Below are 22,938 nucleotides of genomic sequence, written 5' to 3'. Positions count from 1 at the left end.
CATCACAGCCTTTCTTTGTGTTTCTGTATTGCTATAATGTGTTAACTGAGGAGAGAGGTCCTTTAACACAAAAAGTCACAGCACAGTGATTTTAAGATACAGAGGATATTTTAATGTCACAACTTACATAAAGTTTAAATAGCAAGTTAAACATAGTGCAGGGTGTCAGAGCAAATTTAGTTCTGGGAAGCTTATGAATGAAAATGGCAGACTTCTGTTTGTAGTAATCATGCATCAGTGTTTCTCTACATTTTTCTTACATGTGTTAGAAAAAGTAGCTTATTGTATCTGTTATCAAGTGGAATCATTCATCAGGGATTTTCCAAAATATTCACTTCAATGGCAAAACAAAATCAAAAGGCGCTGATTAGCTTTTTTATTTCTCGTGTTTTAAATTAACTTAAGGAGCATAAATTCACAATAAGAAATTCAGAAAATCTGTTTTTTAAACCACCACTGGAAAGTCAGTAAGCCTGATCAAGTGGGTTTAATAATATATGAGAAAATAAAATGTAAAAAAAAATCAACATTCCCTTCTTCAGGGAAAAATTCATCCTCTGGGAACTTCATATAATATGGCTGCACACAGATCATCTTCAGTTTATATTATTTGCTTTGCAAAGCTTATTTGTGTAAATACAAAATAAAATCTGAAAAGAAAATGTTATATTGATTTATATGTTAAATAGGAAATTCTAATTTGTTTAAGGAGAAGTAGCAAGCAGACAGATGAATGTTTAAACGATTGGTCCTTTTTTGACATAAGTCAGTCCACTGTGTCATTTGAGGTTCCTCATTTGAGAGGTAATTTGAGTTTAAATAAGACAAGCCCTTCAATCTGAAAAAGAAATCTATTTTCAGAAACACTATTCAAAGAGTGAGGTTGTTCCCTAAACTTTGACTTATTATGGCTTTTCACTTGGACCACAGTCATGTCACATTAATGACTGCTGGGTAAAATATATACAGCTAACTTTGTCATTAAAAACAACAAGGAGACCAAATGAATGTGTGATCAAAATAATTAAAAGTTTAAAAAAACAAAACTGTCTCTTAAGAGTTCGGTTCTGTTGGGAGTGAGAAGATGTTGGAATGTCCAAAGTCACTTTTAAGTATTGTAAAGAGGAAAAAGTTATTTTTGACCACGCATCTGCAGAATTAAGAAAATAGTAACAAAGTCCCTGAGAAGGAAGAGGGTTTTTATAAGCCTTGATGTGTAAGATAAACATAATTTTACCAATAAGTAGTGAGGAAAGGAGGGTAATGTTGCACCTTTAAGAAGGCTTTAAAGAACACTTGGTCTCAATAAGGCACCACAGTGTAGGAAGATGATTTATATGCAAAGAGAAAGGTGTTGTGAAGAGTTGGCTGGTTGCTGGTGGCGAGTGTCCCCCTCTCACCTGATGAACACTGGAATCAAAGCATTTCCTTTAATGTGTGGGGATTCATCTATTGCTGCCCAGTTACGTTGTTGCCTCCAGGATTGACGGACACAGAGGCCAGCAAAGGACGAAGAAAGGCACCAAAAGGCCTGAAAAAAAGCAGACCGTACAGTTACAAAGAAATCCAAACTAAGCCTACAAATTAATCTCATGTGTCATTCAATGTTAACTCACGAAGAAAGCACTTCATTGGGCAGGTCTGTGATGTAGGATGGGATCTTGTTACCCGTAAGGAACTGAGCCACCTCACTGCTAAAAGTGTTACAGTTGTGCTCTAACAGGTTGTACTTGTCACCTCTGTGGAGCAAGAGAAAAAAAAAAGAGAGAAAAGAGATGAGCAGATATGTCAAAAAAAAAAAAGAGTGAAAGGATGATTGGGTAAAAAAAAGACATTCTGATGGAGACATAACAGAAATAAGTGAAGAGAGCAGACTTTGAAAGCATTACATCTTTTGAATTGGAATGCATCATGGGGGTATAATGACTTTCAGGAAAAGAGGGACCTCCTAAACCTTCACCTGAATGTTGAATCTGCTAGTGAGGTCAGATGCTCCATAAATATCTCTTCAGTCACCTCAGTGGAGCCCAGGTCGACCATGGAGTCTGGATCACCCAAGACAGTGCCACTCTAGGGTGGAAGACACAAATCCAGATGTGAGTTTATACTTGGATTCTTGAAATTTGAAAGATCTTCAGCAGTAATGAGTAATTACAGTTTTATTTACAATAACAAAGATGGCAAAGGGCTGAAGTTGCGTAGGTAAAAAATATTTCTTACAGGGGGACAACTCATGATGCCTCCTGAACCAAAGAAGAACTCATTCCCATAGACCACAATACCAGTGTGCCTGCAAGACAAATCAACATCTTAATCAAATGAAACCAGTCTACAGATCAAAGGATCTCTCAAATTAAGTTTTCGATGTGTTAAACAGAAAGGTGCACCCACCAGATTCCATCAATCTGTTTTCCTGTGGAGAAAAAAAAAAAAACAAATGAAGAAAATGAATTATATTAGGGTCAAAGATATTCATTTTCATGAAGGTCTTGCCAATGAATAAAAAACAGCCGTATTTCACGGATTAGAACACGCTCCCATAAAATCACCTGTAAGAGCATGATGTGAAACAGCCCTTGTCAGGTACTCACCTAGCATGGCAGGACTCATCTGACGGGCCATGCCTCTGGACAGGTCGTAAATGTACAGTAGTACAGGGTAAGAGGTAGTTTGGGCCATGATAAGGTACAAAGACTTTCACAAAAGGATAAACTTGCTGACTCACATCCACCAACAACTGACCCCGGCGCGACAACTTGTATATAGTAAACAAAAACTTAACAAAAAAAGTTTCGACTTAAAATTTAAAAAAATAATGCAACCTTTTTAAAAATCCAGTAAAAACTAAAGTTATTAAAACCTACTTTAAATGGAAGCTACCCGTCGGTGCAGTGTCACCGGCCGGCTAAAAACAATAACAAGACTGTCAAGAAAGTGCATTCTCATGGAGAAGAGACTCTTTCCGGTATCGAGCCATTTTTCATGAATATTCCCGCCCTCTTCACTCCGATTGGCTGGTGTGTTTGAGTGACATTTGATGAAGTCCAATACATGATCAACTAGCGTTGCGTTTCTCAGCGTGCTCGTTCACGCAGCCGAGCGCGCTAGCCGTTGAAACTCGTCCGGACTTGTGTGCAGAAAGTGGGAAGAGCACAGCATGTGAGTGTTTTGTATGCTTTCTTGACAAGTTTATGCGTATTTTGAGCAGTCATCTATGTGTTCAGTCCATATGGTATACTTGCATCATTAGAGAGATACGTTAGAAGACCAAATAGCAGCATGTTTAACTATCAATGGCTGATTAAGCTACGTTGGCTAGCTGATAAAACAATAACTGGAGGAGGCTTGGCTCAGCAATTACTGATATATACACCACACTTGGTGCTAAGTGAGCGAGGAACGATATATGTTTAAGTTAACACGTGGGATTTCTTTCTTAACATGTTAGTGTCGCTGACTTAAAGATGGTGCTACACAATTCAGATATTAGCTGCTGCAACCAATAATGAGCCTCTTAAAGCAACCTGTTGTTAGCTCCTTATGTTTGCTGTTTAATTTTCGACAGTTCAATAGGCGGTACAGATGGCAGAGTGGAACGCCTACTACAGAAATGAGGAGGAGGACGAGGATCGAGAGGAAGGAGAAGATTCTGGAGGTAAGATAAAGCATTAAAAAAAAAAGTGAATCATTGTTTTAACTCTTTAAATGCACAAATCAAATCCAGCCCCTTGTCCCTGTCAGGAGATTACAAGATCACAGGAAGGGACAGTCTTGTCTTCTTGGTTGATGCTTCAAAGGAAATGTTCATCAAAGGAGAAGATGGTCAGCCCTCTAACTTTGACATGACCATGCAGGTACGATGGAGGGACATACCTATTGTAGACTTACCTCATTGATAGTTTTGATAAATGTTTCATCAAACTGAGTGCCTTTGTGTTTCATGCAGGTTGTTCGCAGTGTGTACACCAGTAAGATTATCAGCAGTTACCGGGATCTGGTGGCTTTGGTTTTCTTTGGCACAGAGGAGAGCAAAAATCCAAGGAATTCATTCAAACACGTCTACGTGTACCACGACCTGGATGAACCCGGTGAGATTATTTACTCAAAAAATACCAGCTATACTTTACTGCTTCTCTCTTTGAAGTTTGACATTTTGTTGGTTTTTTTTTTTTTTTGGCACAGGTGCAAAACGAGTACAAGAAGTTGACGCGCTGCGAGGGGAAAAAGGTGCACAGCTAGCAGCAGAGACGATGGGAAGTGGGGAGACTTCGTTGGGTGACGCCTTGTGGTGCTGTGCCAACCTGTACAGTGATATCAAGCTGCGCCTCTCACACAAGCGGCTCATGATCTTCACGTGCAGGGACGAACCACACATGGGGGACAGTGTGAAGGACCGACAGGCTCGTACTAAAGCCAGTGACCTCAAGGAGACGGGTATGTGGAAATCAGTGATTCACTTTGTCTTAAAATCCAGCCCAGATCCAGAACACATGTTATAGGTGAATAAATGTAAGGGACAGAAAAAAGCTAACCTGTAGTAGACTGCCTTTAACTTTTTCTTCGCTCATAGGTGTCGTCATTGATTTAATGCATCTCGTGAAACCGGGTGGCTTTGACGTGGCAGCTTTCTTTCGTGACATTGTGAGTCCACCTGAAGACGAGAGTGAGTTGGGGCTGCAGCTGGAGCCCTGTGGCAAACTTGATGACCTCCAAAAGAGGGTGCGGGCTAAGGAGCAGAAGAAGAGAGCAATAGCCAGGTAGAGAGAAATGCTCTTTATTTGAAAATGAAAGTTTTTCTTGCTCAGAAGCTCACTGCAAGTCTTTAGTGTTTTGTTTTGTTTTTTTTGTTTTTTGCTTCTGTGGCCCCATCTTTGTACATTATTTCAACCTACATCCTTATCTCCCCCTTCCTTCACATCATCTGTTCCTCCTCTGCCAACTTCAGGTTAAACCTGTGTCTTGGTGAAGGAGTAAATGTCGCTGTGGGCATGTTTTCGACTGCCGTGACAACTCGAAAACCAGGTGCCATCAAACTTTACAGGGAAACCAACGAGCAAGTTCGAAGCAAAACCCGCATTTTTCACACCCAGACTGGCAGTCTGCTGCTGCCCAGTGAAATAAAGAAATCTCAGGTCAGTTCAGATACATTTTAGTCAGTATCAGTGATTTAATTCAGTGATGTTGGTTTTCTTAGATGTCTGTTTGTGGGTTTCTGCTGTAGACGTATGGTAACAAACAGATTGTGATGGAGAAGGACGAGGTTGATTCCATCAAAAAGTTTGAGGATCCCGGGCTGTACCTGATTGGATTCAAACCCATGGAGAAGCTGGAACTTCACCACCATACCCGACCTTCCACCTTTATCTATCCAGAGGAGAATGAAGTGAAAGGTAGAGCGTTTCTCCATCTATTTAGCTATTAACTTCGGAACGAATTATTAAATCAAAGTATCAACCGGGGATTTTTCCAGTTAGGTGAAGTAAGGATGTGAGAAAAATGAATGGTTTTTGCTGAACTGTATTTTGCTGTATGCTTTTCTTCCTCAGGCAGTGCATGTCTCTTCTCTGCCTTGTTGACAAAGTGTAGTGAGAGAAATCTGTTCGCTCTGTGCCGCTGCGTTGCTCGGAGAAACTATGTGCCTCGATTTGTTGCCTTGGTGCCTCAGAAAGAGGAGACTGACGAGTCAAAAGTACAGATAACACCACCAGGTAAAACTCCACCATTGTTTAGCTTCATTTTACTTCCCTTTCTCCAGTAATAACCCAGACTAGTGGCTGTTTTGTTTTTTGGATGACAGTATTGACGCTTGTCCTTCTTCTCCCCCCACTTGATCCAGGTTTCAATGTCATCTATCTGCCGTATGCTGATGACATGCGGACTCTTGATCTTCCTCAGACCCCGTCAGCTTCACAGATACAGGTGGACAAGATGAAGGAGATTGTCTCCAAACTGCGCTTCAAATACAGGTCCCTAAACTTGTTCATTAGCCACGTATACATGTACCCAAATATTCCGCTTGCATTCGGTTTATTTGATCAAACGGAAAGAATTTAACCTTTGTATCCACCTCATTCCGAAAGAAAAGTGCCAATCCGAATGGAAATTTAATCGATTTCACAGGGGTGGAATATTCCTTTCCCCAAACCGATTGAGGTATCATGTATCTGCTCATTCGGAAAGTTGTCAGGGTGCGTTCTTTCAGCACATGCTCAGATATGACTTAAGACGCAACTAGAGACGTTCCTCAATTTCAAAAATGGCAGCGAGCAGTCAGCACTGGAGGAAAGTTTGCTTTTGATCCTAACTTTGAAGAACAGAACACAATTTCAAGACTGGACGTATCGCAATATACGATTGCAATACAGGGTGTTGCAATACTGGGATAAAAAAAACTGTTGTCCTCCGGCTTTGATAAATTACGTGATGTTTACGTTTTTCTGCGCATGCCTCATTGACTATTCTGTTTGATTATAGCGGCACATGTAGACCAGAGATTGGAATATTCCTTTCCATGTAAACTATTGTTTTGGGAAAAGTCATTCAGAAAGATTCCATTCGGAAATACAAAAAACTCCTCATGTAAACGTGGCTACTGATTTACAAAGATATCTGCTTAGAAATTCCAGACACGCAAAGTGGTTGGTGTTAACTTGCAAGTTTCTTTCTTGTTTCCTTACCTAATTCAGGAGTGATGCTTTCGAGAACCCCGTCATCCAACAGCACTACAGAAACTTGGAGGCCTTGGCTCTGGATATGGCAGCTCCAGAAGATACAGAGGACCTCATCAGTAAGACGGATGAACTTTCAGGAAACTCTCACTTCCTCATGTGGTTAACCTCTCGCTCCTCTTCTCACACTGTCTATGCCTGTTTTTGTCATCGCTCTAGTGCCAAAGGTGGACCAGATAGATCGCCGCCTTGGTCCTTTGGGTCAAGAATTTACAGATCTGGTTTACCCTGCCGGTTATAACCCTGAGGGAAAACCAGCTGCTAAACGCAAAACAGGTCAGTTAAACACAAAAGAAACTGAGGGATGTCATAATATATATGAAATGTTCTCCTCCTTAAGTTTTTTTTATGATTCAAATCATAGCTGAAAATGGTGGTGGAGCTGAAAAGAAACCCAAAGTAGAAGTGGGAGACGATGATCTGAGAGCTCACGTGCAGAACGGCACCCTGGCAAAGCTGACCGTGCCTGTACTGAAGGAAGCCTGTAAGAAGTTTGGAGTCAAGACCACTGGGACCAAGAAGCAAGAGCTGATTGATGCACTCACCGCCAAGCTTGGGTCATGAAGAGTCAGACATAAGCCTAATTGTGCCTTTGTGATCCGGCAGAAATGTAGCCTCTATGGATCTTTGAATCCATGTTTCATAGGACATAACATGTCACTGCTCTTCTTTTTCTTGCAAGACAGCTTTGTTCAGTTCAGATTATTCCTGCAGCTAATAATTTCATATTACATGAATGGTGTTTAACATAAGCAAACAAGTCAACCTGTTATGATCAGATACTTTTAAACTCTTATGAATATAAACAATAAAACGTCTTCTACCCAATGAAGCACTGTACAGTAGAAAAAGTATTGTAACAATCCTTGGTAATAATAGTGTTTTCTCAAAAATAAAACAAATTTGATTACCATATAAACCCTGTTTTATTTAAGTAAGTGAAAGTGTGCAAACTGCACATGTTGAGTAACATTTCCAGTTAGACGCGCCCATCCCAAGTAGGCCTTCAGCATTATCAGCATACCTGGACTTTCATACTACATTGTCTAACCACACAGCAGAGTTGAGGGCAGGTCTGCACAGGAAAGCATTTCCGCACATCAGCAGGAAGAAGGAATTGGATTCATTTACTGGGTGTTAAAGCAAGGTTTGTGTGTGTCGATGGCATTACTGCTGGAGGATTATCTGACTTAACAGCAAGTAAGTGAGCTTTGGAAATGTTTTATCATAGCTTTACTAACAAAAAGGTTTTCTTATTTCATATGTAAACTGATGCCTTCTGTTTCCATCTAACTCAATTTGAAAGATTTTTCCATGTACAGACTTGAACTTTATGTAAAGCCATCAAAATGCAAAATGGTCCTAAGTATTATACATTTGCTTTTATGACGATTTGTCTCAGGGTTTATTCTCTTGATTCATTTTTCCCCTCAAACGCTTAAAACAGTCACGCCTTGTGACGTCTTAATTTAAGGGCTTTTATTTTGAAGGTGAAGAGCGGGGTGTGTCGCCACATGTTCCGACTGTTTTGAAACTGAGGGTCCAGGCTACGGCAGAGAAATGGAGTGTCAGTGTGACAACAACACCGTGGATGACGTCGCAGCAGGTGAGACCTAAACTGAATGGTTCATAAAAGTACCACCAGAAGATTCCTGTGCTTGTTCCGCGTGGAAAGTTGATATTCTCTGCATTTTCATTTCCACGGGCTGAGAACACTGTCTAAGTCTGAAAATAATGACAAAAATGGTTTATAAATTTTGTTTTGTGACTACACTTTCGCAAAAAAAGGAAAGGAAAGGGAAAAAAAGAAAAGAAATATACAGTAAAGATAACGTCTGTCGTCCAGTTCCTTAAATTTTATATAACTTCCGTGCGAGTTTTTCAAAATACACGCAGAAACAATGAAAATCCCTTTTTATAAAACTGTGACTATGCATTCTCACATATTACTTTAATCGTTAAAACAAATTAACTTAGTTTCTCTGAAATTATTTCATTTCCGCTCATATGTAACAAAACTAGCAAACATGACGTGTTCTAGTGACCAGCCTTTTGTGTTGGTCATAACTAGCATGATTATCTGTCCTGTCATCAAGGGAAAACTTGCTTTATTTCAAGAACATTTTAGTTTGACAATTCATCTTGATGATATGCCCACAAACACAAACATTCACTCTTACAAAGCCAGTCATTCAGAAGTAGACTTTGGGACTTAGAGTATTGAGTCTTAGGTTAATCACATGATAAGTTGTGTACAACATTGCATTCCTGATTTCATGCTTTTCTCCCTTCTCTTCATTCTCTTCCTGTACAGGATGGAGCAATTTCCAGATGGGAACTTTCACCGTAGTGGGGTATCTTCTCTACAGATTCTCACAGAGTCAGTCTCCCACACAAACTCACAATTTCATATTGGTTTTCTTAAGATCAGTCAATCCTTCCTATAATGGTTGACAAATCCTAACCCATCTAACCTAAGAAACTACTCGACTTCAGTACAATGATTACACTCACAGTGCTTCCTCTGCTGCTGCTGACCAAGCATAACAGAAGTTAACAAATCTGCAGCTTAAATACACATTAATCTCTAGCTTGTGTGGAGTTAATTTACAGTTGCTGTGCTTAGCTCTTGCAGCTCTTTAATAAATCAGCCTGAAAGTTGTAACAGATTTGCACCTTGGACAAAGAAAATTTAAAATAAGACACAAATTTCTTTTCCATTCTTAACTTCTATCGTGCCACTCATAATACACTGTTTGCACAGAAAATTTGACTAAACACATCACTCAGATTATTTGACACAGGCCTGTGAAATAGCTGCAAATAAAGAATTACTTGCTTCGTTATCAGCCTAATTTGCTCTGTTGACCACACAGAGGCAACAGCTTTAGTTCCTGTCCGTCGAAAACACTCCTCATAGGAGTTTTAAAAGTAGTATCTCCTCTCTCTTACTGAATCTGACCAAGAAGTGATGTAACTCTTCAGTTCGTACAAAAGTTTTTTGCATGTTTTGTTAGAGAAATTAAAAAACTAAAGTCCATCAAGTGTCAAATAATCCTTAATCCATAACAATCTATGGTCTCCATGATCCCAAATTATGTCCTCCATGCATATTAGGTGTATTTACACCTGTACCCGAAGCTGTTCATATGTTTTCAGGTCAAGGATGCAAAAGTTTTTGATGTGAGATAATTCAGCATAATCTAGATTATATATTTTGGTGAGAAAACAAACCAAACAAAATAAATGAAACTGAAAGTAATTTGTTTATGCTTTTTTTTCAAAGCTCTCCCAGCTCTGATCCGATGGCCGATACGTCTGTTCTGCTCTATTACCGGTAAGTGTTGTTCAACTAAACATGTTAGGAGTAAATCTGACAAGACCAATCAGAATGTGTTTCTTTTATAGGTCTGTCCACTCTTTGGAGTTGGGTCGGCCGCCTCGTGGGCACCCTACGTGGTACAAAATACTCATTCACTGATTTTTGACTCATGTAAAGTATAGATGAGTCACGAGTTTGGTTTATATGATTGATTTTTGTTTGAGTAATCTATTTTTGTCTTGTGTGTCAGGAATCCAGAGCTTGTGTAAATGGCTGTCTCGAGTGTGGAAGTTTTTCGTTGGTGAGTGCTGCCTGTGTTTGTGTTAATGTTGTTTACTCTTCACTGTGTGCCTCAAACTTACTTCTAGTGAAGGTAAACAGGTCCAGGGAAGTTTACTGTTGGGTAAGTTGGGGCAATTAAAGGAAGTGACTCAGAAACTCATAAGACATGACAGCGATGCGGTATCTCAGGAGGCTTTTGGCTACTTTGGAGATAGATCTGCATAATAATTATAGGCCTGTAATTACAGTTCAACCAGCTGACTAACAATCTGCTCCTCCATCAGCATTTTCCTCAAAGTTGCAGTGGGTGGCTAGGATATTCGAAAAAATCACAGGTCAGTTCTTAATTTGAATTTAGAGTTTTCCACCTCATTTCAACCTTCTAGACAACCGTTTCCTCATTTATCGGATGAAAATTTTTAGGCACAAGTGGTGACGAACTGAAGTCAAACATAGACCCTACCGGCGATTCAGGTCTGAGGCTCATCCTTCTGGGACCCACTGACAGGGATAGGACCATCCTGGCAGATGCTCTCATGGGGTATGGGGACAGTGATATAAAGGATCAAATAGGACCTCTAATGGACAGCACAAAGAAAAAAACTTTGATAAATGGAAAAGAGGTTACAGTGATCAACACTGCAGACATTTTGGGGCCTTCTTTGGGAAACAATAAGAGAGCCAAGGAAGCTCTGAGGAGCCTGCAGCTTGCGAGTCCTGGACCACACGCCTTCTTGCTGGTGATCCAAGCACCAAACTCAAGTATGGATTACAACCAAGGCGCAGCTAAGGCAGTCCAAGCTACACGTAAACTGTATGGAGATGAAGCCTTGCAGTACATCCTCCCAGTGCTGACCCATGCTGAAGATCAGGGTCAAATACCGACAGAAAAGCTGCTGAAGGATGAGAGTCTGAGTAGGGCTCTTTCTCTTTGCAACCAGAGGCCAGAGGTGGTGGACACCAGGCCAGACCAGCCCCCGGAGGAGCAGAGAGTGTCACGCAGGCAGCTGGTGGAGCGGGTGATGGAGATGAAGACGCTGAGAGGGCATTTTATGCACGAGCTGCAGAGGAGGGAGAACCAGCGGAGGGAGGAGCTGCTGGCTGAAATGACCTCTGCACTGGAGAAAAAACTGGGACACATGTAAACAAAGAGATGGTTTGGCCCTTCAGTCAAGTGTTAAACATGCAATTTTGGGTTTAATTGTTGGGGTTGTTCTTTGCTTATGGTATTTCTGTCATGTTATTCAAATGGGTTTACAGCCAATGGCTGCTTCTTGGTTCCAACACCCTATGGGTACTTTTCATTTGATAGGTGGTCATTAGCACTGAATGTTCCTATTCTGGTATGTTATAAAAGGAAGATACGGGTTTATTCTGTGCCTTGTGTTTCCTTACTCTCAGCACTCCTCTATCATTCATAATTTATAAGCACTATTAAATTTTAAAGATGATCAGGGAAAATAAACTGAGGTCATGCATGGAGTGCAGCTGAGGAATGCTATGTGATGGGTTCTGTAAAATCTGCTGTACTGCTCTCATGTTGCTGTGATCATTAAAGAAACGTGTTTTGAACATTTCCTAAAAATCAAATTTTGACAGTGGTATTTATTTTGCAGGTATACGCATGGTCATATTGTCAAAAGAATTTATACGTCAACTGCTCTTTCCACTATGATCTTCTCTTTTTTTAACAGGAGCACTATCCCTGTGTGCCAAACCCCAACAATCAATACAAGGACTCAGCCCTATTTTCGAAAACCACTGAATTTTCCCACCTCATTTTCTGAACTAAGGTTGTGTCCACTTTCAGGCAAGCAAGTCTGTAAGACATTGTATGGACCCTGGACTGACCAAACCAGTTCCATATGACCACAGTCCCTGCAGTCGAAAGGGGCTGTTTGTGTGTCATAGATCATGAAACATGAACATACTGCAGCGCAGACTGACAAATGTGGTCTAAATCAACACATTTTCTCTCAGTATTAGTTTAATGCAACTTATCATTTGAACAATGGTGCAAGAGAGTAAGCTGAGTATCAGAACATCCGTGATTCTGCAGAGATTTTAAAACCCGTCCTGTTATTAACCAGAACAACATGATCAGAAGAGGGATAATGAATTTTATGACACAGCTCTTTAGATAGCAGTAAGAAATGACAATGTTTATTTATTTTTTTTGTTTTATTTACTCAGCTGACTTCACAAACAAGACTTTGACAACTTGACTGAACCTAACTATTTCTCTGCTTTCTGCATACCATGCTTGTTACAGAGTAGCCAAGGTTGCTCCGTGCCTCACAACAGACATCTCAGACACAGAACCAGAGATTATAAAGTAACTTTGCATGATGTCTTCTGACATTTTAGCCTGTTTGTCAATGTGAATTGAAGTTATTATAGTCCTGGTACATGAATGTCATATGTTTTGAACAAATCTAAATAAAAAAACAACCTCCTTTCTGTTTATCATGGTGGCCTTGGAGTGAAAATCACCACATCATAATTAAACAAATATAACAACCCATGTGGGACAAACTTAGATTTTACTTTTCAGAGGATTTTGCATTTTTTATCTTGTGTTTGCGTTTTCTTTATTTTGTTTCCCGTTTCTCTTTTGTGTTTGCTTTTTATTTTTTTGTATTAGCATCTTGTCTTTTACATTTGTTTTTATTTTGGCTTTGTGTTTGATTTCTCTTTTGATTTATGTTTTCTTTTGTGTGTTTCTCCTTTTTTTTGCTTTTGCTTTATTTTTCACTGTCTTTTTTATTCTTTACTCCTCTCTTTTGTGTGTATGTGTTTTGTTTGTTTGTTTGTTTGTTTTCTTTTGGTCTGTCTCTTCTGTTTTTTGCATCTTCTTTTTTTTTGTTTGTATATATTTTAGTGGGGTTTTTGTTATATTTTTTTTTTCAAACTTTCCCTCTTTTAAGTTTTAGCGTAGTTTTGTTTGTTGTTTTGATTTTAGTTTTTTTGTTACTGTTGTTTTGTTTTGCACTTCAAGTCCATCGTAATTGACAAATGAAATACGCCAATAATAGCTTTAAAAAAATATCAAGGTGATTCAGTAGAGAAGCCTAAAGAGGACAACAGGCAGTGTTCAAAGTACTTTTGTCCTAAATCACATTTTAAATTGGATCTTTTTTTAATGAGTATTCCTCACTCGGAAATGATAAAATATTAAAGCATACACAATTTACACATAATACCAACCGAACTGCTACCAAAAGACGTGAACATATTTTTGACATATTTTTTGATTAGTCAGAATAAAGTGGGTTTCGCAGTCTCATGGGAGGGACTGCTCCACTGTCTACTGACGCAAACAGTGACAGCAATATGGAGCCAGGGAGTCGCTGGTGCGCATGTCCGCGTCTGAACGGACGAAGAGAGAGACACACACAGACAGCTATATCAGGGAAAAACTGGTAAAGACAAAGGACTGGACAGTCTTTTGGACAACAGCGCGGACAAAATTCTGTTTTCATACCGGGTTATGGTAGTTACGGCGTGACACCACGGCCAGGGAGCCGCCTGGTAAGTGTTTGTTCAGAGAAAACGAAGTTAGAAGACGTTAGGAAAGCATAGTGGTTGTGTTTGCCGTAAACGGGAGTCACGTAGAGCAGACAGACGACTAACGATATATATCAGACTCAATCCTGGATACATTTCATCTTTACATGTTTTGTTTCAGAGTACATCAGGTGCTATCTCATTAAAACGGATTTTAAGATATCCTGTGTGTATGTCTTGTGTACATTGTAGCGCTGTTGTGATATTTGCTAGCTAACTGAGCAGCCTGCTTCCTCTCTCCTGTCCAAATGTTTACCTTCTTCTTATTTTGGGCTCAGCTGACCAAGAAGAGTTTGTAACATCTAGGAGTGTTATTGAAACAACATATCACCACCAATTAAAGAGAGTTGGCTTCACTTTCAGATTGTTTTGCCACTGTTCAGATGTTATGGGTTGACGTTTTGGTCCCATATTAAAATGAGTGATCACATTTCCAGGTTCAAATGACTGTTTTTCTGTCTTTCAGGTATTCTCCCATTGAGCTGCTTCATAGTCAGTGCCCAATGATGGAAGGAAGTGCAGTTTTAGGCTGATGACTGGATGGAAAGAGCTGTCAACATACTGAATCCCACAAAAAGATGGAGGAAGTGGAAACGCACAGAGAGCAGCTGTAATTTGATTAATTGCATCACTGTGGTTTTTTTGGAGAAGTAATCTTTAATTTTGAGGCATCTGCAGTGTCCTATTTCAACTTCTTTTCTACACCAACTCCCTCCTGTTGACCTTTTGTTCAGAAAAAGCAGGTGTCGCTGTGTTAACCAAGCCACAGGTCTCATTTAACTTGCAGCCCCCACCTCCCTCTCAACCATTCACTTACACACACACACGCACAAGCTCCTCTCCTCCAAGCGGCTGAGAGGTTGCTATGGCAATGGTTGTCATGATGCTAATGTAGCATTTTGAACGTAGTAGTTGTGGAGGTAGAGGTGGAGCTGGAGGAGGTAGCGGCAGCTGTGGCGGTGCTGGTGGTGAAAGTCCAGGGATGGGAAGCGCTCCGTATCCAGCCGGTGAGTGGAAAGGGAAGGGGCGAGGCAGCAGCCTGCAGGAGCTGGGCTGCATGCCTTGGAAGGTCGGGAAGCAGAAAGGAGCAAGTGGAGGAGGAGGAGAGATGGTGGTGGGAGTGGAGGAGAGGAAGAGCAGGGATCCCACGGACTTGCAACAGCAGCAGCAGGATCTCTCATCGTCCTCGTCTTCCCTTACGTCCCCGCTGCCTCCCCAACCTTCTCTGACACCACCGACCATTTACCATGAGAAGCAGCGGAGGGAGCTGTGCGCTCTACATGCGCTTAATAACGTCTTCCAGGACGGGACAGCTTTCAGTAGAGACACCTTGCAGGAGATATACCAGAGGTGAGTTCCTGGGGTCCCAGCCTTCATTCATATTTTGGATGAAATTGTTTGAATAATTTATTAATCTCACTGAAAAACTTGTTGCAGGCTTTCTCCTAGCACTCTGGTGACACCTCACAAGAAGAGCATGCTGGGAAATGGGAATTATGATGTAAATGTCATTATGGCCGCCTTGCAGACTCGAGGGTTCGAGGCAGTATGGTGGGATAAAAGAAGGTATGTGGTACTGTAAAGTTCTTTTTTTACTTATTTTAAAGGTACTGATTTATTAATTTATTCCATTATCATCATTGTTATTGGCACTCTGTTAAAGCTGCAGTATATCTTTGCTAGTTGAATTCCTGAATTTCCCCTCTAGGATAAATAAAGTATTTTCTATTCTATTCTATTTTCTAGTTATTTATCATACAGCCCCAGCTTTCATCTTACAATGTATTACTTCTGGAACAAAAATGGATTAAGTTCTATATTATGTGTGCATCTATATTTTCTGTCAAGTACACACAAAAAAGTACATCTGGCAACATCACACTACAATTGGACTGTGAAAAGGCTACTTGTTTAGATAACCTAAAGCTCTGTGTATTCTACAGAAACTCAAGAACTAAGAAAACACATAAGAGACACCAGGGCTGCAACAATAAGTCGACAAAATCGATTACATCGGCTATAAAAAATGGTCAACGCAGGAATTGAAGCGTTAATGCATCACATTATTGTTCATATTGGTAGAACAAATATTAGCAGGTAAAAACCATAGACCGTATGATTAATGGAGGTAGTCTCTGGGACGTCACCTGTTGGTTTCTGTTATGGACTTTTGAAGGAAATCAGCTGGCGTGGCCATATTGGAAGTGAGGCAGGGTTTGAGTCTCAACATTAACAGCTATAGGGCGCCTATCAGTCACGTGAGCTAAGCTGTGCTCCTGATTGGGCAAACTTATGATCTTAATATCTTCTAAACTGCCTGGAAAAAATCACCATCCAGAACAGTGTGTGCCATTAAATCGTTGTACCAGGCTGTAAGTATGTTTATTTCTGCCGTGAGAACAGCTGTTTTTGGCTTGGTGTGTATGTGACTTCCGGTATTCCTGGAGCCAGCCTCAAGTGGACATCTGAGAAACAGCAGATTTTAGCACTTGGTCTCATATTTGTAGGCCGGAGGTTGCTGCTTGGTAAAAACTCATCTGCACATACAGTTCACTACAGAAAGTGCAAGGGCCACTGTTTACATTATTCACAGAAATGTCGAAGAAGTTCACATGAATTACGGTGGAAAGTTTGAAAAATGCTGATAAAAGGTGACCCAGGGCTTCCAACGTCCGGGAACATTCAATTGAAAAAAAATTGGTGGAATACATTGAAGGGAAACTGTGTGAAGCCAAAATATCCTTCCATGGCAGCACGACAGTCCCCCTGGTCTAAAGGATTGCTTTTGAGATTAGGCAGACCGAGCCTTCACCCCAGCATATATTTTTTTTACTTATGTTCCCTGCATGCATAGAAGAAACGAACACCCATCATGAAGTGAAAAAGCACTCACTTAATCCCCAGAGTGTCACATACGATAAATGGCGTAAATTGCCCCCCTGTGTCCTCTTCCACACCTCTGTCAGCTAATCAGCAAAACTCTGAATGAACCTCTTGATTATTCAGCAGTTACATCAGTTGACAGAGTCTAGGAGACAGTTTTATCAGCATTCCTGTTACCTCCTCATCAAAGTCTGGCATGACTGAGGTCAATAACAGCAGCCACAGATGTGCTTTTATCAGCTAAACTTTGCCGTTATCAGAAATTCCTGTTCTCTGGCTGGACCTAAACAGGAACAAAACCAGAGCTGCAAAAACAACAATACTTCTCCTTTAAGTTGATTGATACGACACAGTGGTGATTAGCCTAATGCATGCTTTAAAACGCTTTTACACTTTTGGCAAAGTCAGTGGGGATTTAATTATGCTTCAAACTAAAGACACAATCATCAGATTACCACTTTAACCTTGCTGTGGAAAGATCAAGCGTCAGAGACACAGTCATTTGTGCTGTAATGTAGCTTTAAACAAGGGTATTTCCTACTCAAGATGTAGCATTCAAGCTTTTTTTTCCCAAGGTCTCAGAGACAGTTTTCAACAGCTTTCGCATTAGTCTTTTTTTTTTTTTATTTAAAATTTTGTTTGCTTTGGTATCTGACTAAATATATCATGTCAAAAATGTAAAGATAAGGCTGCACAGAAATCTTAATTGGATTGTGTGTGAGCATGCTGGATTGTTAAAAAATGAGATGGACAGAATCACTTTATGAGTAAAACCTCAGTCACTGAAAAAATTGATGACACAACAGCTGCCCCTCAAGTGCTGCCAAATTTTTTAGAGTGGAGAGGTTCAGAAAGATGTGCTTGTTTAATTTCATGAATTACGATATTACACTTATTCAAAAAACCTGACAATTGTATTTTTGCTACCTTAGATGTTTTTTTTACTCCTTACAAGAAATTTGGGTGTTTTTTTCTTTTAAAATTTTGAAATAACACATTTATTTGGACTTGTTAGGTAAATATGGCTGTTCAGAGATGTGTAGTCAACTACAACTGGTATGTGTCCAAAATAAAGGATAACTTTTTTGACATTAGCATGCAGTCAATTTTTGTACAGCCACTTTTATTGTTCTTTAAAAGTACCCTTGTTCAAAAGAACCAATGTGTATGTTTAGTACAAAAGTGGTGCATGCAATTCTCATTAAAGCATATCAAATTTTTCTTTATATCCACATTGATTTGTCCTTTTTTAGTGGAGTTAAGCTCATGAATGTGTTTATTTTGGCAGACTAAATGACGTTTCTCTCTCCTTCCAGGGATGTGGGCAGCATCGAGCTGTCAAACGTGACAGGCTTCATTCTGAACGTGCCGTCCAACCTGCGCTGGGGTCCTCTCCGGCTGCCTCTCAAGCGGCAGCACTGGATAGGAGTCAGAGAGGTGGGGGGCATCTACTACAACCTGGACTCTAAGCTGCGTAGCCCACAACATATCGGCAACCAGGATGAGCTCAGGTAGGCATAGTGTCAAACCTGTATTTGCATACACCTGAATATTTCAGGTTTGTCCTTGGTAGCAGTAGGGTTGATCTCAGGATGGTTATGTTTGCAGAGAAGGGTTAGAATCTAATCTATTGAATAAATCACATTTTGTGGCTTTAGAGTAGCTTCCCAAATTTTTAGGTTTGCAGAATTTTACTCACATAATGTTGAGGGTAATGTACAGTGTTGCAGATGCTCTTCCCATATAAACTGTTTCAGAGTGTGCTGAGTGCACCCCTGGGTATGGATTTATATTCTGTGCTCATGTTTCTCAAATCTGTACAAATCACAATCCATGCACACTGATTTGCAAACTGGTTGCAGATTAGAATGTCTGTTTCTTCTTAACCTGGGCTGGGTTAGCAGGTGAATGATCCTTACATGGGCCCTTGATTTTGAAGTATTTTCATCTTTCTCTGAAGCTGTCTTGATTCAAATCTTGCACACAGCTTTGTTAATACTTTCTGGCTCCTCTCTGTACTTCAGTGCAGCACTGAAATGTTGCCAAATGCAGGGGTCATAGTTGAGCCTCATGCTGCTCTCTTCCTCTCGTCTGACAGTCATAACATATCACTCATTATGAGTCTTTGCTGAGGAACGTGTGAAAAAAAGTCTTTATTGATGTAGCCTCAGTAGGGATGGGTACCTTTCACATTTGAATAGAATACCAATGCCTGGTTCCTGGCAATCAATATTGGCACTTATCAGTACCAATTTTTGGTATTTGTGTGTGCATATATTACTTAGTTCAATAATAAAATATCAAAGATTTTAAATTTCACATATTTTTTTCTCAGTATATAAGCTAACAATGCTGCATTCATGTCCAGTATGGAAAATCGCCTACTCTTCCATTTCCTCACAGTCACAAGGATGCGTTTAGGTACCTACACATGGTACCGTTTGATTTTACGTGAATTGGTACTTGGTACTACAGACGGTTTTCGGTTGGTACCTGTAAAGTACCTAACTCAGTACCTATCCCTATGCTTCAGTGACATTTGTTTCTGAATCCAAGCGTTAAATCCTGTCATCATCAGTTGGCATCATATTGGAAAGGCTAACAAAACCTAACTGTGGGTAACTTAGGAAGATAAGATAATCAGAGTTGTGGCCCTTCATATCTTTGTGAACAGCTACACCTTTCAGTCAAGTCATTATGTGCAAACAGAGGCTGTAAACATGTTATTTTTTTTTGTTGTTGTTGTTGTTGTTGTTTTTTGTGGTTAAGATCACCTTTTCTTAATTGTGTGCTTTTTAATGCGTTTTGGTGCCACTGTTGCCAGCCTCAAAGGGACCCTCAAGGAACTGCAGTGTTGAACACCTATACATTTTATGACCGGTGGTTGCTCACCTCAGTCTGAGAAATAAAGTTATGCAGAAGGGCCAAAAAGTGCAGCTTCAGCACTTTCGCTAAAAGCACACCAACTCAAAATAGCAAAATTGAACTTGTTAACCGCTTGGTGCAAAAAATGGCTTCAGTATGATGTTATAGATATTAAGATACGAGTTTGCTCAAGCAAAGGTACAGCTCACCTCACTGGCAGAAAGGCACCAAGTAGCTGTTACTGAGGAGGCTCAAATCTCTTTACTTCACACTACCTCAACAGAAGCTAGGTTGAGCTTAGCATTTCTGATATGGTTTCTAACAACATAAAGCTTCAAACCTCTGTATCAGAAACAAATGGATGACATCACAGCGACAACCCCGTATATTATAAAGTTTATTATCATAACCTACCTACCACTGGTTTCAAATTTCAAGACTACAGGCCACCACTTGATCGGACACCTACCTGCCAGTGGGTTCAGAAATTAAAAAAGACTCTATAGAAATAATCACTCTTCTCTTTGCTGCACTAATTTAACAGATCTAACAAAAAGTTTCTCACCCTGCATTTATGTGTCTGTCTTTTTCCCTTCGATCTACCACATCCCAGGAAGTTTCTCCGCCAGCAGCTGCGAGGGAAGAACTGTGAACTCCTATTGGTCGTCTCAGAGGAAGTGGAGGCACACCAGACATGGAGGTCTGACGGCTAACGGTTTGATCAGCCAATTATTGCTCCATCAGCGCCCATGGGCCTATCGCAGAACGAACGGGAGATTGAGTAGGGTTGTGCACAGCCAATCACGTGGATGCACACTTGCAGATGTATTTTTCCCCCATTTTGGGTTCTGTTTACACAACCATTGCTGGACTCTTTTCTGAGAAGACGCGAAGCAATGAAGGAAGCAAACACTTTCCAGGGAGAATCAAAGAATCACAGTCCTTTACTCGAAACACATTTAAGACTTATAAAGAGTAACTATTCTGTTTCTGCTATTGTTGTGTTTTTTTATATATATGACTATTTTTCAATGTCAGTTTTTGTTTTCCTTTTTATTGTTCAAGTTTCCAAAGTCATGGGAGGTCAGGCTTTCTGAAAGATGCTGTGTTAATGTGCCTGTCTCCCCCAGTGATCCTCAAGCTACAGTCCTGATGTGCACTGATGTGTCTTCTTGCTTCTGTCTCTACCTTCACGTCGTGATTCACTCTGTCCTTATCCTCTATCCTTCACCTTCACCAAAGTGTGCCGTAACCTGCCTCAGCGTGACTCCACTTCGGTCCTCCCCTCTGTCACTTTTTTCGCATATTATACGTCAGAAACTGTGGTTTAACACGTTGCCAACTTTGTATTTCATCAGTCCCCTAACACTTGTGGCACAGACTGAGCCTATACTGTGTACAAGAGGCTGTGCTGACACAGTTTTATATGCAACAAAACAATGCAACACCCAGGCCAAGCACTCCCTCTAGTGGATGTTTGACTAAGTTTCCTTTCATTGAAGATATAACAGCAGCATTCAGACACTTTTTTTTCAGTCATTCACTCCAAGGTGGTCACTTTCAAGTAATGCGTCACAGCTAGTCAGATCGAATATCATTTAACTGTCAAAAAAATATATATGAAAATGTTTGGCAGTTTAACCAGCAATGAGAATGACTGAGTTATCTCATTCTGCTGATGATGTGTGATTAAGTCAAAACAAGGGACTTACTGTTCTTAATTAAATCCTTATATATTGGTGGAAAGAAACAGTTTTATTCAACAGACATCACCTACTCTTACCTAATAAGAGCCATAATACCTTATTCTGCAGTTTAAAACTTCAACCAGACAAAAAAAGGGACAATACTTTATAACTGTTTGATGTAGGAGTCCATAATGGTCACAGGGTCACCACTACAGCAGCCCTCTGTAGCACAGGAGCTCTGCCAATGCGAGGCTTCTCCATCTTTTTTTCTTAAACTTGCCAAACACAGCACTGCGGGGATGTCACATATTGTTTCAACAAATCATGAAGAGTCAATAGGGGGCTTAAACGTGTGTGGTTTCAGTATAGGGAGGGGTTATGAGATTAGCCCCACAAAAAGGGAAGTCGTCAGGTGGAGCGAAGTGTGCCTGAGGGGAGAACAATGTAGGAAAAGGAAATGTAGATAGAAAGGTGATGGGCTGGTTGTGAGCACATGTCCAGTCAGACTTGTGTTATTGTTAATTATTGTAAAACGAGCCTTATGAGAGATTCCACTTTTTGTAGCTTTCAGATCTATCAGCTGAACAGAAACTGTTAATACTCTAAATGTATTGTCTATGTAAAGACAATATTGGCCTTAACTTGTTTACATGAAATAATATTTGTTGCTCTGAAAAAAATCTATGAGGGTCTGTGCAGTTTGTCGCCATTTCAGGAGCTTTATCCCAAAGCACCTATTTATCCTAAATCTAAAGGAAAAGCAACTTATCAAATATGACGTTTCACTTTTGAAGCCAAGGGCTTTATGTTATTTACAGTAGTTTGAAATGAAATGGTTTTCTAAAGATCACGTTTTTCCAAAGGTGCATGTCTTATTTTGAAATGAAACACTTCACCTTACCTTCTGCCTGTTCTATAGTCCTTCAGAGTCATATCCTAGTACCTGCAGTTCAACTTGAGAGAACTAAATTTGCTGAGATTTTTGGACCTAATCACACGACTAGCAATTAACAACTGCATTGAACTTTCATTAGTTTTTGTTTTGTTTATTTTATTTTATTTTTTTTGCCATGACAATCTTTCAACTCCTCTTACTGAGAAAATTCTGATTGTCGTTTTTTTGTTTGTTTGTTTTTTTTATTTTTGCATACAAATAAAATGCTTAAAATGGCACCTTATGTACCAGTTACGGCGTGGATTCATTCAGTAACCATTCTCTTTTAGAAATCATATTGCTTGTTTTTGATCTTTTGATGTACAGTTCATTGTAAATTAAGTTGTTGGCTTCGAACACTTTTTGCTATTTAGACCTTACAAACAGGACTTTTTAAGCCCCCTGCTTTCAAAAATTCTGCCGACTTTACTCCAGAATGTTCTATATTTGTCGTGTATAATTTTGTAAATAATATCTCTTATCCTTTTTAATGTTTTTAAAACACTTTTCTGAAGCCTTTCAGTCTACATGTTGGTACTTTTCTGCTGAACTAGAACTCAGGCTTTTTGTATTTCGATAAAATGTAGACTAACCTATAACTCGTAATGTGGCGTCGTTTTAAAATCTTAGCATTATTTTAGAAAAAGAAGAAAAAAAAATCAGTTCCCT

General features: G+C 39.9%; 4 protein-coding genes across 4 annotated transcripts; 3 read left to right on the top strand and 1 right to left on the bottom strand.

The window, feature by feature from the left end:
• Positions 1-517: 517 nt before the first annotated feature.
• On the bottom strand, positions 518-2,965 carry desi1b (desumoylating isopeptidase 1b). The gene is made up of 6 exons (XM_074663314.1): positions 2,592-2,965; positions 2,392-2,413; positions 2,221-2,290; positions 1,961-2,070; positions 1,617-1,739; positions 518-1,531 (listed from the first exon to the last, which is right to left on the bottom strand). The coding sequence occupies exons 1-6, from the start codon at positions 2,677-2,679 to the stop codon at positions 1,450-1,452; spliced, it is 495 nt and encodes a 164-aa protein (XP_074519415.1). The 5' UTR covers positions 2,680-2,965; the 3' UTR covers positions 518-1,449.
• A 94-nt stretch (positions 2,966-3,059) lies between these two features.
• xrcc6 (X-ray repair complementing defective repair in Chinese hamster cells 6) lies at positions 3,060-7,598 on the top strand. Its single transcript, XM_074662522.1, has 13 exons — positions 3,060-3,159; positions 3,566-3,655; positions 3,742-3,854; positions 3,947-4,088; positions 4,183-4,434; positions 4,571-4,757; positions 4,946-5,132; positions 5,222-5,390; positions 5,547-5,708; positions 5,837-5,966; positions 6,687-6,787; positions 6,888-7,004; positions 7,093-7,598. The coding sequence occupies exons 2-13, from the start codon at positions 3,583-3,585 to the stop codon at positions 7,290-7,292; spliced, it is 1,833 nt and encodes a 610-aa protein (XP_074518623.1). The 5' UTR covers positions 3,060-3,159; positions 3,566-3,582; the 3' UTR covers positions 7,293-7,598.
• A 1,447-nt stretch (positions 7,599-9,045) lies between these two features.
• LOC141785448 (uncharacterized) lies at positions 9,046-11,792 on the top strand. Its single transcript, XM_074663776.1, has 6 exons — positions 9,046-9,108; positions 10,015-10,065; positions 10,137-10,187; positions 10,301-10,351; positions 10,617-10,667; positions 10,756-11,792. The coding sequence occupies exons 1-6, from the start codon at positions 9,060-9,062 to the stop codon at positions 11,475-11,477; spliced, it is 975 nt and encodes a 324-aa protein (XP_074519877.1). The 5' UTR covers positions 9,046-9,059; the 3' UTR covers positions 11,478-11,792.
• Positions 11,793-13,648: 1,856 nt separating this feature from the next.
• On the top strand, positions 13,649-22,415 carry josd1 (Josephin domain containing 1). The gene is made up of 5 exons (XM_074663998.1): positions 13,649-13,863; positions 14,366-15,249; positions 15,337-15,465; positions 18,099-18,293; positions 20,261-22,415. Exons 2-5 carry the CDS (start codon positions 14,882-14,884, stop codon positions 20,358-20,360), a joined length of 792 nt encoding a protein of 263 aa, XP_074520099.1. The 5' UTR covers positions 13,649-13,863; positions 14,366-14,881; the 3' UTR covers positions 20,361-22,415.
• The last annotated feature ends 523 nt before the right edge of the window (positions 22,416-22,938 follow it).

This window comes from Halichoeres trimaculatus, unplaced genomic scaffold (assembly GCF_033239565.1).
Source record: "Halichoeres trimaculatus isolate MK-OKI-2021-1 unplaced genomic scaffold, fHalTri1.1 fHalTri1_scaffold_23, whole genome shotgun sequence".
Classification (NCBI taxonomy): domain Eukaryota; kingdom Metazoa; phylum Chordata; class Actinopteri; order Labriformes; family Labridae; genus Halichoeres; species Halichoeres trimaculatus.
The sequence above is the reverse complement of the archived record's forward strand: the minus strand, read 5'-3'. Positions and strand labels throughout refer to the sequence as shown.